The sequence below is a fragment of the Miniopterus natalensis genome, chromosome 1, assembly GCF_054644295.1.
Source record: "Miniopterus natalensis isolate mMinNat1 chromosome 1, mMinNat1.hap1, whole genome shotgun sequence".
NCBI lineage: Eukaryota > Metazoa > Chordata > Mammalia > Chiroptera > Miniopteridae > Miniopterus > Miniopterus natalensis.
In genome coordinates, this window is record NC_142081.1 from 154,407,930 (window position 1) to 154,425,965 (window position 18,036).

Genomic DNA, 18,036 nt, shown 5'->3' on the forward strand with positions numbered 1-18,036 from the left:
CTTAGATATATGAATTAATGAGCTCCTCATTTATAGCACCATATAAAATTATATGGATTTGGATAGTAGCATTCAGTTGAACAAATCAGTTTCCATATATGTGATTACAATATGCACAACATACAATAATTTTTAAAGAACATGTTGGTTTTATCCACCAACATTATAAAGACATTTTATAGTCATTCTTATTGCTTATAGACTAGCAGGAAAAGATAGATAAGAATACTACTATAATTCACTAGTTTACCTTAAATCTTGGATCCTTAATTGAACAGACCTATTGCTATTCTTCACTTTGGGAAGAAATAAATACTTATCTTTTCTACTACAAAGGTACATATAGCATTTTAAGATGGCTATGAAGATAAGGTGGCAGTGGCAACATATACAAAATATAAGGTAAAGCGTAAAGAGTTTAATTCATGCTCATTAGATTCCAAAATAGAGCCAGAGGCATGGATACAGGGAAGGGACTGACAGAGCTCAGAAGAGAGGGGGATGGGGGAACCAGAAGGTGAAAGAAGGTGGAGAGATTAGCCAGAGAACATATATGCAGAGCCCATGGACACAGACACCTGTGTGGTGAGGGCCAGAGGGCGGGGGCGGGGGCTAGCTGCAGGTGCGAAAATGGGGGTAAAACGGGGGACATCTGTAAAAGCGTCAACAATAAACAAAAAATATTTATCGTAATATAATGCCCCCAAAAAGAGTGTTATGAAGAAATGACAGCCAGCAATGTCTTGAAGAAAAGTAAAGTTTGGACAGACAACAGAGCAGAGAGAGCACCACAGCAGGGAGGGCACAGTAACCGAAAGCAAAGGGGTGGGTGGGGCAGGAGATGTGTTTAGGGAGAAAGGGTGGGGCAGGCTGGGCAGCTGGAGTTTATTTTTTAAGGAGTGGTTGGAGCTGCGAGAAGGTCTTGATAATTATATGAAACAGTCAGGACTTCCTTTGGGAGCAGCAGGGACTCGCGACAATTTTCAGCTGTGGGCTGAGGAGCCCTGTCGGGCAGCGCTGCTCAGGGGCACCTGCCAGGCAAGGCTTCACAAATGGACAGCGTGTCCTAGGAGTTTGTGAACAACGCTGGCGATGGAGAGGTGAGGATGGATGCGGTCTTGAAGAGCAACTTTTTAGGTAAAAGTAAGTTGTGCGCATGAAGCCCTAAAGACACAGAGGACTAAGGCGATGGGGACAGAAATGGAGCTGAGAGTGTATAAAGGAGGAAGAAGCTAAGTGGTTATATACAAGGGGGGAAGGGAGGAGCACCAGAAAATGAATGATGACATGTCTTTAAGAACAGAGCAACTCAGGGCAAACAAACAAACAAACAACAAGCTAAAGTTAGGGTTTAAAATTTTACTTCAGTCTGTCCCATGATGACAAAAACCTTAAACCAACTAGCCTATTACAAGTAGAAATTAACACTAACATTCAGGACCCCAAGTATTACACGCCCCCAGGTAATCTAATCAAAAGATTGGTTGGGCTTCGCATATTAGATACTAGTCTTAAAGAGGTAAAAAAAAATAAAAAAAAATTGTAGTTTCAAAATCAATAGAGTGAAACACATTGTAATCTTTATCTCACCAGAACATAAATTCAGAGTACCACCATCCCCAGCTTCCTGCCTAATCCATGTTTCTTTTTTTCTAGATTTTTAAAACCACTGGTAAAACATTTTCAGGGACCTTTATTAGTACCTAAGTAAAGAAAGAGATGAAAAGGGCAGGAAAGGGCAGAAGAGGTCTGAGGAGAAGGGGAGCCTGAGAAGTTAGCGTGGCTTTCACAGCACGCAAGCTGCAATACCACCAGGGCTCTGGAAACCTGAACTCAACGCCACGCTTCATTCCGGGTGCATTTCTAAAGCGGCGAGTCTCCTTCCGGCTGCCTACCCTTGACAACAGTGAAAAATATGCTCTAAACGTGGACCAGGAAAAGCAGACACGTCACCGTTCTTACTTCTGGCACCCTTCCACGAGGCCTGTCCCCTCCCTTTGCTTTCACTGAAATGACTGAAGCTGATGTCTCCCACAGGCTGGGGAGAGGAGCTCAGAAACCAGGTCCACTTCTCCAACTACTTGAGCACCCAGGAGATTAAACAAAGCACAAAAGAACCTGTCTTCTTAAGATGGCATGGTTTGGGAATCCAGGATGGAAAGAAAAGTTCATCCTTTTCAGTACCAGACCTTAAATAAAGCCGTAACCCCCCGTGCTGACCTGAGCGATGAGGGCAGCAGGCAACAGCACTGCAGCAGCCAGAGCCCCTTCCCTCCCAGGGCGCCACCGGGGCACTTAACTCCTGCAGCCAGTGAGCAGAGGGAGTGGTGGGCACTGGCCGGCTCCAGGGAACGAGAAAGAAAACTTCCAACAGCTGAATGCTTCCTGCACCTCCTCTCCTTCGTGGCTCCGACACAGAAACCAGAATGCAGCTTTGTAAATTAAAAATCTGTTCATCCTTGACTCAAATGCTGAACATTCCTCAGATTACTTCGACTTTGTGGAGGAAAGGACAATATTTTAAAAACAGCCCACAGGAGATGATAGATAGAAGCTGTCCCCACTCCTGTTATTGTCATTTGCCAGCCCAGGGGAACTCTCTGTGCAGGCAGGGCCTCCGAGGCCTTGCTGGTATTTGAGCAGAAAGGGAAGAAGGCGAGGGAACAGGGGTGTTGGCCAGGATGCTTGCGGGTCTGCTCAACTCCACTATTACCGGAGAAAAGGTGGAAAAGATAATAGAGGCCTTGCTCTGGGCTTCAAAGATACATTAATTGTCCCCAGAGCATCTCATGTACAGATGAAGAGCAATAACCGGGACAGGTAGATTGTCTCTAGTGTTTGGATAAGGCCGATTTAGTTGCTGAGGCGTGGGGTTACTAGGAAAGGGAATGCCTTGTAAGCAATTAGCTTCTAGTCTTCAGCTTCTATCATGGTCTATTTCTTTACCAATGATGCAATCTTACAGTAACCCTAATCTGTGCTCTATAACCCTGTTCTGAAATCTCTATAATTCTATAAAATGTGAGACATGTACATTTTATTATCTTTATGGATTAGAGAGGAATAAAAATGAACACCTGAATTACTTGCTGATAGTATATGCTAATGATCTTAGCCAGATCTTAGCTGCTCTAAGGGAAAGACTCAGAAAGAACAGGGTTTAGTTTTAAAAAGTTTCCACTACAGTTTTCTTTATATATGTGGTTTTTCTTATTTTGTTTTATTCTCATTTTTGTTGTCAGTTACTAAATAGAGAGGGTTAATAGGTGGCAGATCACATAAAAAAGGGAGAAAGAACTGACCTTAGATGTTAGTCAGATCAGCTCCTGATTAAATTAGCTCATTGTACATGACATTAAAATTATAATTACCTAGTTCCAATTTAGATAATCATTCCATTTAATTATTCCCATTTTAAAGCAAAATAAAATTTTAAAATATTTTGATAATCATTTTCTAAAAACATTCATTTTACCTTTGCTTTCCTCTTGAACTCTCTCTACATCAATTAATTCAGAAATGCCTTGGTTTCTTTTATTGATCAATTGTTATGCTTCCCCACCCCTTGTTCCTGAGAGTTCAAAGCTTTGGCCTCTCCCAATGCCACCTATTTGGAAAGTCAAGGTGACTTCTATTTCTAATCAGTGCTATTGAGTGTGGCTGAAAGCCTCCTGTAAAGGTCACTACAAGTAACCCAATTATTAACATTTTCTCAGCCGGGGAGGCGAGGCAAACACAGGCAGCTAGAGCCAAACCCATAGGATGGGAGAACAGAACGGGGATTTGAGAGGAACCCATTTCAGTCGGTAACGACATGGCTGCTTGATCTGGGTCTGGGAACAGCCCAAGGTAGCCTCGGCCCCTCCTGTCAGGATGGGGAGCCCAGCTTGTTTACTTCATCGGCCACTCAGTCCCGCTAGAGCCCCACCATTCTTTAAGCCCCACCTACTAGCCTATTCACAGTCATAAACAGATCAATTCGAGCCTTGAAAAATCAGCCTAGACAAGCAAAGACGCACACAAATCACTGCTGCAGTTCTAATCTCTTGGTTTCCAAACTCCCATTTCAATTGAGCATAAACAGACCTTAAAGCATCAGAGAATACATGCATATTTTTAAAGAAGGCATTAATATATCATCTACCTACCTTTCCGAAAACTAAAGCATCGTTTGATTCTTCTGTATGTAGTTTTAGGAATGAAAGGGGTTGACGCTAAGGCACCTGCGGGGCGTCCCCCCGTATTTCGGTCTTCAGGCATCATACAGGCCCAAAGTTCCGAGCAGTTCCAGCTCCCTTTAGGACCGGCCTCTGCGCCGTACCCCAGGGCCACTCCTCCTCATGTCTGTTTATTTCTTGGGTTTGAAGTGCTGATTCCTACAACTCCAAGGTTGATGTCCTCTAAGTCCCCAAGCAGGGCTAAGTTACAACCTCTCGTTTACTTCTTTTTGGCAAAAAACAACAACTTCCCCCCCAAAAAACACACACCTTCCTTTTCTCTTGCCTAATCCAGAGAGTTTTTAAGGTTTTCCCTTTTTAAAATTTCTGCAGACATTCCAAAATGTCACAGCAAAAAGAACCGCAGCAAGCAGGCTGCACCTCCCGGTCAGGCAGCAGGAATTGCTTTTTTTATTAAGAACTGTCTTCTCGGCTGGAGCTGGGGGGATCGCGAGTCTTCTGGAAAGGTCAGCAAATAGCCATGTGCAGGGGGACAGAGCAATAATGACAAAAAGAACCCTGAGGACCGTCCTCGCTAGCTCCTTTCATCTGAGCAACAGGGGAGGCAAATAATGGCCCCTTCTCCAGAAAGCACTTCAGTGCATGACAGGTTCTTTCCGAAGGGCTCCCCTGTTCTGTTCAGAGCACCCCTCATCCTTTGCCGCTCTCTGCAGGTTTCTCCTCCCTTCTCCCTTCTGTCTTCAAACTCCCGGGGCTCCCGAGGGAGCCACACGTCAGAGCGGCCGCGTGCCCATCCCGCAGGCTCCTGGGGTCCCGGAGGAGGCAGCTCTGCGGGGAGCCTCTCTCCCCTCCGCCCTCGCCCTCGGCTCCCTTTTCTCAATGAGAGCGCGGCGCTGGCGGGCTGGGCTGCCTCGCCCCTGCTGCTGTGGCCACCGCTGCCTTCCCCGCCGCCGGTCACATGCAGCAGGTGCAGTCACAGCAGCGTGCGGGGAGGAGGGAGGGGGCGACGCGGCGGGGGAACCCCTTTCCCTGCGTTTGACTTTGAGCTGACTTCCAGGCTCGGCTGTGCAGCACCTGTACCCCGGCTGCACGGGCCCCCCAGAAATCTGACAGCACCAAACCACCCCCGAGGGGCCACATGTTCGCCCCTCCTGCCTGCCTTTCTCTTCTCAGACCAGATTTTGTAAAGCACACTTTGCACGGAACCTGCTTGTGAGAGCTGATTTAAATGCTCGTATCATTAAAACGTGCTATGCGTGTGTGTTTGTATGTTTGTCTGTGAAAAAGAAAATACTTTAAATGTGGTAACAAGGAACCTGCAGGTATAACTGCAAAGCAAGTCAAATCCACTCATATGCATGCACGTTTATACATATATATATTTCTCTGGTTATGGTTTCAAAACCACTCCTGTTTTCAGCTTCCTCCCCTGCTCTTGTGGGCACCCTCTGCACCCCACTCCCATGTCTAGCAACCCCCTCGGTCCCAGTCACTGAGCAATTGACTCCCCGAGTTAATCATTCACCCACCCGGCTGCTCCCTGAGCAGACCTGGAATGCCAGTGCTTTAACCCCAGCCCACCCCAAGGCCTCTGCGCTCCTTCCTGCCATCAGGAGCTTTCCAAAATTGTGAGGAGTACCCCAAAACACTCCCTTTAGAAACATCAGTACCCTGATTAGCATGCCCAGATAGGAATATGTTGTCACCGAAGGGATCATGCCTTCTTATGCACGCACCATGGTTCAAACACTGTTCTTAGCTCTGTGTCACAGCATGCGGCTAGGAAAATAGGAAGTCACACAGTAAATTTCAGTACTTCCAAGACAGTGGCAGGGCTGGGTTAGGAGGCACTTGGCCAACAGAACACTTCGCTGACCTCAGCACTGGCAGGAGAGAGCACAGGGAATCACAGGGCTAGAGCTGCATGAATCTTAGTAAAAACAGTTTTGTCCAATTTTCTTAGTTCACAGCTGAGGAAGCTAAAGGTGAGGGGTCGCTTATCCAAGATCGCATAGCAGGTCTGTGTCAGAGGCAAGACCACAGTGCCTCTTAATTAACCCCTGCTTGCCCACGAGCCAATTATTCATTATGAGGATTATTCACATTCAGCACATTTACTGCCTTGATGGGTTACTGACTCAGCTCTTTTCATAAGGAGAAAGAAATATATAGAAAGAATCCGATTTTTTAATATGTTTTTATTGATTTTAGAGAGACAGGAAGGGAGAGGGAGAGACAGAGAAACATCGATCGGCTGCCTCCTGCTCACCCCCTTCTGGGGACTGAGATGCAACCTGGGCATGTGCCCTAACAGGGAGTTGAACGGGTGACCTCTTGGTGCATAGATCGGTGCCCAACCAACCGAGCCACACTGGCCAGGGAGAACCTGATTTTATTCGTAGATTAGTTAGGCTAACCACTCAGGTCTCATAAACAATTAATGGCTTCTCCCTCTCCCCAGAACCTGGGCGAGGCACTTCTATATGCACTGCTTCAAAAACAATGGAAAAGAAACCCAGTGTAAAACAAAAACCCAAAATAAACAAAACAGAAACAAAACTCCTAAACTTTTCCAAAGCTAAATAAATATTTTGACATCCCAACTTTTAGGTTTGACTGTCAGGCAGAAATGATGTGACTGTCAGTCAGCATTGTTAATAGGGAATCCACAGTTTATGGGTGGTTTAAAGCAGATCACACAGAGTTGAGGTATCTACATTCAATACCAAACTTTGTTATCAGGCTAGGCTGTTAAGAGAGGAGGGCTACTTCACCATTCCATTGATTCTCTTTCTCCATCTGATTAGTTGTTGTCTAAGTTTTCCTTATTTAATAAAAAGAAAAGCTCTATTTTTTTTTTTTCACTTAACAGTTTTTAATTTCTAGAGATTGAAAAGCTAGGTAAGCTCCTCAGGTTTCCCCTCTATTTTAATCAAGTGTCTATTATTGGAATGGTAAGGAGGGAATATTTTACATGTATGTACAAATTGAACAAAGCTAAGCTTAGGTGCCTCATGAAAAACTTTAACTTTTAAAAAACACAGGTTGTGCCTGACTGGGCGTGGCTCAGCAGTTGAGCATCGACCTAGGATCCAGGAGATCGAGGTTCGATTCTCAGTCAGGGCACATGCCTGGGTTGCAGGCTGGATCCCTAGTCGGGGGCGTGCAGGGGGCAGCCGATCAATGACTCTCATCATTGATGTTTCTATCCCTCTCTCTCCCTCTCCCTTCCTCTCTCTGAAATCAATAAAGATATTTTTAAAAAACAAAACAAAAAATAAAAAACAAAGAAAAAACCCCACAGGTTGTGAAATTGCCATACAGACAATGAAATGCGCTCTCTGTAATAGACACATTTAAAATGTATGCAACAGACGGCATACAGAAATCAATAAATCAGGGAGATATGTCTTACAGATGCCATTTAATCAATAATGACAACAATCTTTTGGTGGAAGGAAGGAGGTTGGAAGCCAAGAGGTCTTTATTTGGAATTAACAGGGTCATAGGTTCCATACAAAGATGGGGGTAATGTGCTCTCTTATGTAAGGTACTTATGCCACTTCAGGAACTCTTTAAAAGCGCTTCATTGAGATATAGATTTCCCCATTTAAAGTTTACAATGAGATGGTTTTTAGTATACCCTCACAGATATGTGAAACCATCATCACAGTTAATTTTAGAAAATATCATCACCTCAAAAAAAGATCCCATATCTTGGGCTATTTCCGCCCCTCCCACCCCCTGTTATCCTCCCATTCCAGCCCTAAGCACCCACTAATCTACTCTCTGTCTCTATAGGTTTCCCAGTGCTATATTTAATATGAAAGAGATCATACAATATGTGGTCTTTTGTGACTGGCTTCTTTCACTTAGCATCATAATGCTTTCAAGGTTCATTTATGGTATAGCATGTGTCAGGACCTCATTCCTGGGTCGGGCTGACTAATAATCCATTCCATGGACAGTACTACAGTTTGATTATCCACTGTCCACTGATGAAAATTTCAGTGTTTTCACTTTTTGGCTATTAGGAATAATGCCACTATAAATATTCATGTACTAGTTTCTGTATGGATATGTTTTCTTTTCTCCTCAGTACATACCTAGGAGTGCAAACACTGGGTCCTGTTGTAACTATGTTTAATTATTTTAGAAATTGACAGACTGCTTTTCAAAGCAGCTGCACAATTTTACATGTCCAATGTGGGAGGGTTTTGCTTTCTACACCTCCTTGCCAACACTTGTTACTATCGGACTTTTTGATTCTAGCAATCCTAGTGGGTGCAAAGTGGTATCTCACTGTGTTTTTGATTTGCACATCCCTAATGATGAATAACTGTATACCGCTTTTGGATTAAGAACCTTTTCAGGTGATTATTGGTCATTTGTGTATTTTCCTTAGAGGAATGTTTATTTAGATTCTTTGCCCATTTTTAATTGAGTCAAACTGGATAAAAATTTTGATTTGTCTTTCTTATTGAATTGCAAGTGTTCAGTATATATTTTGGACACAATATATGATTTGCAAATGCTTCCTCCCATTCTGTGGGTTGTTTTTTCACTTTCTTGATGATGTCAATTCAGGTATTTTTAAAGGAACTGAAAAACTCTATTCATTCTAATCATCACACTTTAGAAAAATCTTTTGTTTTTCATATAATGAAGAATATACTATCAATGAGGCATGGACTTCTAATTGTGGCTTTTTGTTTGCTTGCTTGTTTGTTTTTACTCCTACAGTAGAAGTAAGACATCACGTTATTGTGCTAAAAAGGCAGGAGGAAGCTCACAGGTCAGAAGACCTGGGCTTTCTTCTTAGTCCTGTTATTCCCAGTGTCACACTTGTCAAATGAATCCTCCGCCCTGGGTCTTAATGACCTAAACCATTAAGTCATAAAATGTGGGGTTGCCCGGCCGGGCGTGGCTCAGCGGTTGAGCGTCGACCTAGGATCCAGGTGATCAGGGTTTGATTCCTGGTTGGGGCACATGCCTGGGTTGTGGGCTTGATCCTGAGCAGGGGGTGTGCAGGAGGCAGCCAATCAATGACTCTCATCATTGATGTTTCTATCTCTCTCTCACTCTGCCTTCCTCTCTCTGAAATCAATAAAGATATATTTAAAATAAAATAAAATGAAATGTTAAGTAAAATCTTAATATGTGAGATAAATAAAAGGGTTTTGAGTCATATAAATTTATTATTTGAAACTCAAATTTATAATATTTCTTTAAACTTCAGTCAGCAAGCACAGGGGAATGATATTAATGCAAACATTTGAGACCCACGAATATGGGTGGCAGTTGGAATCTCCTGTCAATGTCAAGATTTAGTTCAGTTCTATATTTTGTATTAATTTTAGAAAATTCTGATGGTTAGATAAATCACAAAGGATTTCTTGCAAATTGAATGAGCAATTTAAAAGCTTGCTTTGCCATAATACTCTTCACTTAAACAAAGAGGGCGGAAGATTTATTCTTTGGAGCATTGTTTCTATTATAAGTGCTCTGTGCCAAAAGATCTCCCTTTAAAAGTAAATTTGAATCAAGCATTTGCAAAATCCCTAAAGCACAGTCTGTAGGATAAAGTACATAAACCTATCATCTACTAGTGTATACCCCCCAGGTTCATAAATTTGAAGATTCATTGATAGCCTCTGCCCAGTACCACTGGAATCATTTATGATACTCCTGGGCTGATGGGACCTCTTATGGTTGCTGATTTTGTGAAGCTTACCGAATCTCATTCATTTTTCTGGAGGAAAGGACAGACAGAAGAGGAGGGAAGGGAGAAAATAGCAGACTAGATGGAAATAATCCCTCAACAAAAATATTCAGCAGATATTAAGGATTCTTCTGAATCAAGGAGCCACAGAAATCTCGTAACAGAGGGTCTCCTCTGTTTTTCGAATGTTTTAGAAACAATGGGAGCTTTGAAAAGACACGTCCTCAGGCTCCCTACAAATCCATGGCCCTGGAGGTACCAGCAAGCCTCTAGCAACGAAGTATGGATCTCCCATGGAGAGTCACGTGAGGCCCTGGGGCGGGGGCCTCATCCTCATGGGCCTTTTTGGATGCTTTCTGTAGTCACTTACCAGCCACTTTAGTCTATGAATAGGGTAACGTGTAAGTTGTCACCCAAACTAAAACAATGCTCGAGTGAGAGGCAGCACTGTCAATCATTAGCTTGGAACAGCAGTTGTAAACCAGACTGTTACCAGGCAAACTGGGGTGAAGGGTCACCCTGGTTTGGAACCAACTCTCCCCCTCAACAGAAGATAGTGAGAAAAAACAAACAATTTGCAGATATGTATTCTTACCCTGGTAAAATATCAATATGTCTTCGTGAATCTTTACTGTTTTAACCTGAGCCTAACTTTTCAATTTTTAAACGAAGCTTTTCTAGCTCTTCTAAACTGGAACGTGATTAGTCCGCCTAAGAAGCCTCTGATATGTTAAAGGGGGGGAAAATTCACTTTTGAATTCAGGGTTCTGACAATACATAAAGGACTATAAAACAAATATGGAAATTGTCATTGTTTTACTAAATATGAATTGGATTTAATACAACTTATTTAAACTACATCAGAAGGAAATAATTAGCCTGTACGTTCTTGGAAAGAGATGTTGATTATAGGTGGATATTTTGGGGGTTCTTGTTTTATTGGTTCCATTTCCTGAATGTTTACTTTGAATAATTTTTCTGTCTATGTTGCTCTGTTTTATATTCCTTAATAGACAACAGTCACATCTGTTACTCTTCCTTCCTCCTTTTAGCTCTGTTCATAGCACCACTTAGTTCATTCTTCAAGTGGTGAATTCTCGGCATGGTATTAACTAAGATTTTTGACAAACTTGTTATCAAATCCACAAACACTTCCTTGATCACAAAGCACTTTTTTTATTCCAGTAATCATCCGGTTTTCATTCAAAGCTTTGCCACTCCTTTGTTATATCACTGAGCATCTGGCAGGCTGGGATCTCTTCCAAAACTGCTAGTCCATTTTTTTTTCCTCATAGCTACATGTTCTTAACTAATCTACATCGATGGTATCAGTCTCATAACATTTATTGTTAGTGAAATGAAAACAATCCAAAATAAAAGAAAAATATAATCTGTTTTTATAATTCAAGATATTCATGGAAGGTTGGTTATTAATGATATTTCATCTCAATTAAACTTCCAGCCATGGCTTAGATATGTATCGAACCATAATATGAAATAGTTTACTACTTATTTTAATATTCATCCATTTGAAAATGAGCTCATAATAACATTAGCTGGGAGAAGGATGAACAGGTTTGGTCTACCTTTCTGTTTCCCATGATTTAAAAATATACTCACCTCCTCCAAAAGGTCCCCATATGACTCGGCGGATGGACTTCACCCAGTCTTCCATATCATTCTGGGTGCTCGCCATGAGGAGGTAGCTCTCATGATTTGCTGTCATCCGATCTCTGTCGCCTCCTGTAAGAAGATAGCGACACATGAGTGTGTGCTTACCTGAAGATTCCCCATCAGCTGCCTCCTAGGGAGCTCCTGAAATACAGACTGTGTCTAATGCAGCCAGCACTAGGTTCTACCCAATGAAATGGAAATATTTACCAAGGTTTCAGGATGGGGGGGGGGGGGATCTGCTTAAAAAGGAAGGACTCTTACGTTTCCAGGAGAAAGCTGAAAAACAAATGGCATTCCCCAAACAAAGCCTGCCTTTTTGTCCTAGCAACACACAGACCGGCGTTAACTCCTAATCCAGTCTATTCACACTGCACTGCTGAAGAGGGAGAAACAGCCAAAGCAATGGAAAGATGGAAGAGTGGACCACAGAGGCTGGGTTTTTGTCTGAAGCAAATGCTGCTTAGCACATGTACAGGGAGGCCACCAGGACATCATGGGTGAGTTGGGGAGTTCTAGGAAAGGGAAGAGCCACATGAAAAACTTTTGGCCCAGAGGCCCTCCTCTATCCCTTGGTCCTGGAAGGGAAGCCTCTCCCTGCCCAGATCATGCCTTCAGGAGGGCAAACAAAGAGGAGAGAAGACACAAGCCTGGTGGGCCAGTCACAAGGCCAAATCGGCGCCGCCCACTCTCCACGGGCCTCCCACTGAGGAGTGGGCTTTGGGAAACCCCAGTGGGGCTTCTGACGGTTTCTCTCATTTTCCACCCCCCAACAAAAAACCCTGATAATCTCTGGTATTAGTTTTGAAGTGCTAGACTTTTGAGGTATGTGATTGAGTTTATTTGAAATCTTTACTAGCACATTAAGTTTACCTGGTGACACAATTTTCTCATTTACAAAACAAGAATAACCATCCATGACCTTGAAAGAGATCTGGAAGCATAGTTTCCCTTACCTCTTCCTTTATGTTTAAAGGGGTATGTCTGAAGACTAGTATGAGTGACTGCATTGCTCCACTGTCTTTGAAAATGATTAGTGTTGTTCTCAGGGGGAATAATTAGACAAAGGGAACATTAAGTATTTAACTGAATTCTGATGACATTTTAGTGTTATACGTACTCCTAAGGAGCTCAAGGTATCCATCAACATTTAATTTTCACTAAGTGCTGCAAAATGTGCAGCCTTGGGTTGAATTAATTCATATCCTAGTGCTTTGTTTTGTTAAGACTGCTGTTGTGTTTGCGACCTCTGAATTCTATACAAATGCCCTGGGTTGAGAAAGACAACTATTCTACCACTGATGTAAATTTATTCAACAAGTGAAGGTCAAAGAAGTGAAATAACTTTAAGCCAACCAGAGAAACAACTAGATTGGTATTTTACATTTTAATACCAGTGGATGGGAATGGTGGAGGGCACAGGGGACCATATCAAATAGGCTTCCTAATGTCTGCAAATCTCTGGAATAAACAAGGCTAGTCATCTCATATTTTAAAGAACACCCCACTATTAGGGAAACAATGATGCTCTTACACCTCTAGGTCTATGCTAGGTCAATCATCACGTCAAGCAACTTGTATCTGAAAAGGCATAGGTTCAGGAATGAAAGAAAACCCTGTGGAGCCCTGCCCAGGTAGCTCAGTTGGTTAGAGCATCATCCTCATACGCCAAGGTTTCGGGTTCATACAAGCATCAACCAATGAAAGCATAAATAAGTGGAACAACAAATCGATGTTTCTCTTTACCTCTTTCTCTCTCTCTTAAATCAATAAATAATAAAATTTAAAAAAGAAAACCTTGCTGAAATTGCAATTTTATGTTAGCTGTTTGCCTTCTGGGAAATTATATAACTTCTGGAAACTGACTTTAATCGTGGTCTAGAAAAAATAAGCACTATATAATAAACTTTCATGAGAATTAAATGCAATAAAGTAAGTAAAAATACTAGGACTGTGTTAAGCTAAAAGAGATAATCTGTAAATATTAATTGAGTCTCATTTAACTGCCTCTCACCCCTAAAAATGCTAAAAGGACATATTACATTTAATTTGACCTGAGAGATATTATGTCTATTAAGTCCATGGGAACAATTTGTCAATAGTACATATAATCAGGAATTTTGCAAAAGGCTACCTCTCTTTGATACATATCAACACACATAAAATTGTGTACTGTACACACACACACACACACACACACACACACACACACACACGGATGCATTTGCGCGGCTGTATGCCATATAAGAGGCAGCAAAAACTGAATGACGATGGAAGAGGCTTCACGAATTTAGTTTGCATTCTGATCCACTTATATTAGAGCACTGGGCCAAAAAACGTGACCATCTGAAGTCAGAATATTTGAATGACTGCCTTGGCCTGAAGGCTGCTGAGCAATCCGGGCGGCAGAGTCACCGCAGCCGGGCGGAAGCCGCCGGCAGGGGGCGTGGCGGCCGCCGCAGCGCCTCGGCCTGAACGCGGCGCGAAGGGGAGTGGGCGCGGCCGCCACCGGCTTTCCAGGGCCTCCCCCTGCCCGTGGCGCCGAGCGTCGGGCCCTGAGTCTCCCTGGACCGCCAGTCGCAGGTATGGCATCCCACCTGGGAGCGTCACCCATGGACACAGAGCTTCATTCTTTAGGGTGTTAGCAAGAGAGGGGGAAAGATTTAGAAAAACTTTTTCTGAGTCTCAGTGAGAATGCAGACGCATGATGAAAACAACTGGAGACATTTATATAGATATGAACTAGATGTCTGTACTAAAAATAGGTGATTTCTAACTGGAGATGCCATCTGTTCTAATTTGTAACCCTTCAGTTCTAAAAGCCTGGTACTGGTACTATGCCTTGCAGATGAAGGGGCTCAAAAACAATTTATTAAATACATGATTAAATAAATGAATAAACTCAAAATTGACTTTGAACCATGTCAATCAAGGTGTAGTCTCTGTTAATCCTGTATGGGGATTAATGACACATTTAACCATTGTGAATCTAAAATTCTTTCCAAAAATAAAATTTTAAAAATCAGCTTTGAGATTTAATTATCACTGGATGGAGAGTGTCATTGTCATCTTTAATCCATATATATCTATGTATCTGTGTGTTTATGTGTAATTGAAAATATGTGTTCATTTCACTGGGATCTTCTGTGTATTTGAATTTGATATAAATTTTCTTTCCCAGAAATAAAATATATTCTCTGAAGTAAAATAAATATTCAACATGTTTAACTTTTGCAAAAATTATGAGATTAAGAAAAGTTTCATGAATTTAATAGATGAAGAAAAAGCTTACTCTAAAATTAAAAGGCAGGTTAAAGAAAATTACATGAAAACAAATGCACAGTTAACTAAAAACAAAAATACAAATATCCATTAATCATATGAATAATTACAAAAACAGTATTTTAAAAATAATTTTTGATAAAGAACTTTGCAAAGAATTTATTATTATTACTATTTTTAAATATGCTTTCATTGATTTCAGAGAGAGAGGAAGGGAAAGGGAGAGAGAGAGAAACATCAATGATGAGTCATGATCAGCTGCCTCCTGCACGCCCCCTACTGGGGATCAAGCCTACAGCCCAAGCGTGCGCCCTGACTGGGAACTGAACCGTGGTCTCCTGGTTCATTACTTCACCACTGAGACACGCCAGCTGGGCTATTATTATTATTATTTTAATCCTCACCCGAGGATATGTTTTCATTGATTTTTAGAGAGAAAGGAAGGGGGAAAGAGAGAGAAACACTGATGTGAGAGAGAAACATAGATCTGTGGCCTCCTGTATGTGCCCTGACTGGGTATCAAACCCGCAGTCTTTTGGTGCATGGGGTGATGCTCCAACCGACTGAAACACCAGGAAAATACTGGAAATGGTGTGCTAACATACACATGCTCATTGCTTATAGGAGTATGAATAATATTCCTTGTGATGCAGCCACTAAAATAGGATTTTGAAGAATATTTATTAATATGAGTTTTTATTACACAAAAGGAAATATATAAATATTATTATATAATATCTCAATTTTCATACAAGTAGACAGCCAAATAAAAAGATATTAGATTGAAATACACAATAATTTAAACAATGGTTATGTCTGAATATTAGGATTGGGAAAATTTTTTGCTTCTTTTTGTTCTTTTTTGCATTTTCCAGATATTTAACCATTTGTTGTTACATGTATTATTTCAGATGTTCTACTGTGTATTATTTTATTATCAGAAAAAAATTATTGAAAAGAACAAATGATAGGAATTGTATGGCCATGAAAGCACTACTCAGAAAAAGCCAACATGAGCTGCAGGGTAATTATCATCAGCCTCATTCGGTGCTGCTGTAAGGCTGCCCATGTGCAGTTCTCATGAATTGACCTGTAACCACTCCCCTCTTTCCTCCAGTCCGACCCCGAGTGCACCCCCAAAGGAAGATTTGGGACAGGAGAGCAGCATTGCTCAAAGGGCAACGACATCATGTAGCTGGGCCTCCTCAGTGAAAAAGAGACTGCTACTGTCACATGCATTACCTTTCTTAAAAAATATATCTAAAGAAGTATTTTACTGAATTTATTGTGTGGAAATTTCCAAAATTAGTTACCAAAATAGATCTTTGTTATTTTTTTCTATGGAAAAAAAATTATTGTAAATTGTCAAAACTATGAACTACAAAGCCAAGCAATTACTTAGAATTGATGAATTTATATGTGTGTCATCTCGAGTAAACAAACCTTTAAAGATATACAGTGAATTATCTGTTTGTATTTGAATGCTACAATAAGTTGCTCAAGGGAAACTGCGGTCATAGCCATTTGGGTTCATTTCCAAACAGAGTTCATGAACCGACCTGAGGACATCTCGGCGAATAACTCTGATACTGTTAATAATTTCAAGGGTGAACTGTTTCCTCATTCCCAGTTACAAATCAGGTTAAAACTAACCTATTATACTATCAGTTTTATTATAGCTTACAGAAAAATATTTTAATGTTCTAGGTTGGGTTATTAATTTTCACTCATACAACTGCAAGGCTTTTTTTTTTTTTTAGACTTACTTTCCTCAAAACTTACTTTAGGTTTTTATTGGTGGTAGAACTCTAATGATAAATTGCAAGATATAAAGCAAAATCTGAAGCATATCAGTGGAAAATTACTGAGATGGAAAAACATTTCTTTCCTTTTATGGAAACTGATCCTTGGAAAACAATCAGAGTAATGTGAAATACAAGTTGCATGTTATAGGCTTCTATGAATACTATCACTTCTTAATAAACAATAACAACAAAAATGATAAAACAGCATGTAATTTATAAGATAAAGGCAGAGAAAAAAATTGATTTCACATTCAATATCATATTTATTTTTTACACTGTTTTGGTTATTATAGAGATATTGTTGTCTGAAAATTAAGAGTTTTGCTATGTTTTGCTAGTCAAAATTTTCCCAAGTATTTTTTCCTCAAAGGTTAACTTCAAAAATATCAGAAGAGCAAAATTTCAGTGCATTCCAGTACATTCAATGGAGAAAACTTGCATTAATTTAAAATTAGATTTTTTAATATTTTAAAATCCCTAAACCAGAATATGAGAATTAAGGGCCCAGTGGCATTAACCATTATTGTGTTTGTAGTTTGTAGTCAGTATCACACAGTAAACAGATTACTAAATGTTATTTTGCATTATAATAAAATTAATGCTACATTTTAATTTCATGGGTACTTTATAATACTGTTTTACATATTTCTTATACCCCTGACTAGTTCATAATCTCTTTGCAAGAAGAAATCTATTATAATATATAGCTAACCAATGTTGAAGATGAAAATAGCTATATAAATCTTACATTTATAAATCTATATGAATGCATACATATTAACCAGTTATAGATTGATGGGTACTTATTAATAATGGTAACAATTAATTTAATTAATAATTAAATTTAGAAACAATTTGTTGAGAATCTTATCTACATAGTTGGCTGTAGACAGAGAAAGCACAGACCTAAGTCATTTCTGATTGCTTTTCCTTAAACTTTACTATAAAAAATATCCAAAGATGTGAATATTAAAGAAAAAGTGCTTTCTGGATCAAATTACAAACGTATATCCATGCTAATAAAGAAATACTGAGTTAGGACAGTGAAGCCAGACTCCTCAAGTTCAAATTAGTCATTGACTAGCTGTGAGCTCCCTCATCTTTAATTGAAGGTAATAACAGCCCCTGTCTCATACGTTTATTGTGAGTTAATTGAATGAAAAATACCACAAAATACTCCGAATAGTACTTGGAACATAGGATTCTCTGCTGAGATTGTTATCACCATGCATAATAATTTTAATCCAAAAATTTTCAATAAATTAAATATTTGTCATTTTAATTCTTTAAAATGCAGGAAGATAGCTTACCTTTGGACAAATATTCTGAATATACTTTTAAAGAAAAATCCTTTTATAGGAAGCTAATTATTGATTTA

General features: G+C 40.4%; 1 protein-coding gene across 3 annotated transcripts in view; it reads right to left on the reverse strand.

Moving 5' to 3' along the window:
- Positions 1-18,036, reverse strand: part of ARHGAP24 (Rho GTPase activating protein 24) — a 416,254-nt gene that overhangs the window by 46,740 nt on the left and 351,478 nt on the right. For 2 of the 3 annotated variants that reach the window (XM_087826703.1, XM_016213058.2), the window contains one exon: positions 11,521-11,643. In XM_087826703.1, the coding sequence (XP_087682829.1) occupies positions 11,521-11,643 (123 nt within the window). Of the gene's footprint in view, positions 1-4,148; positions 4,261-11,520; positions 11,644-18,036 lie in introns of those variants that run through there. The other variant, XM_016213059.2, reaches the window with a different exon arrangement.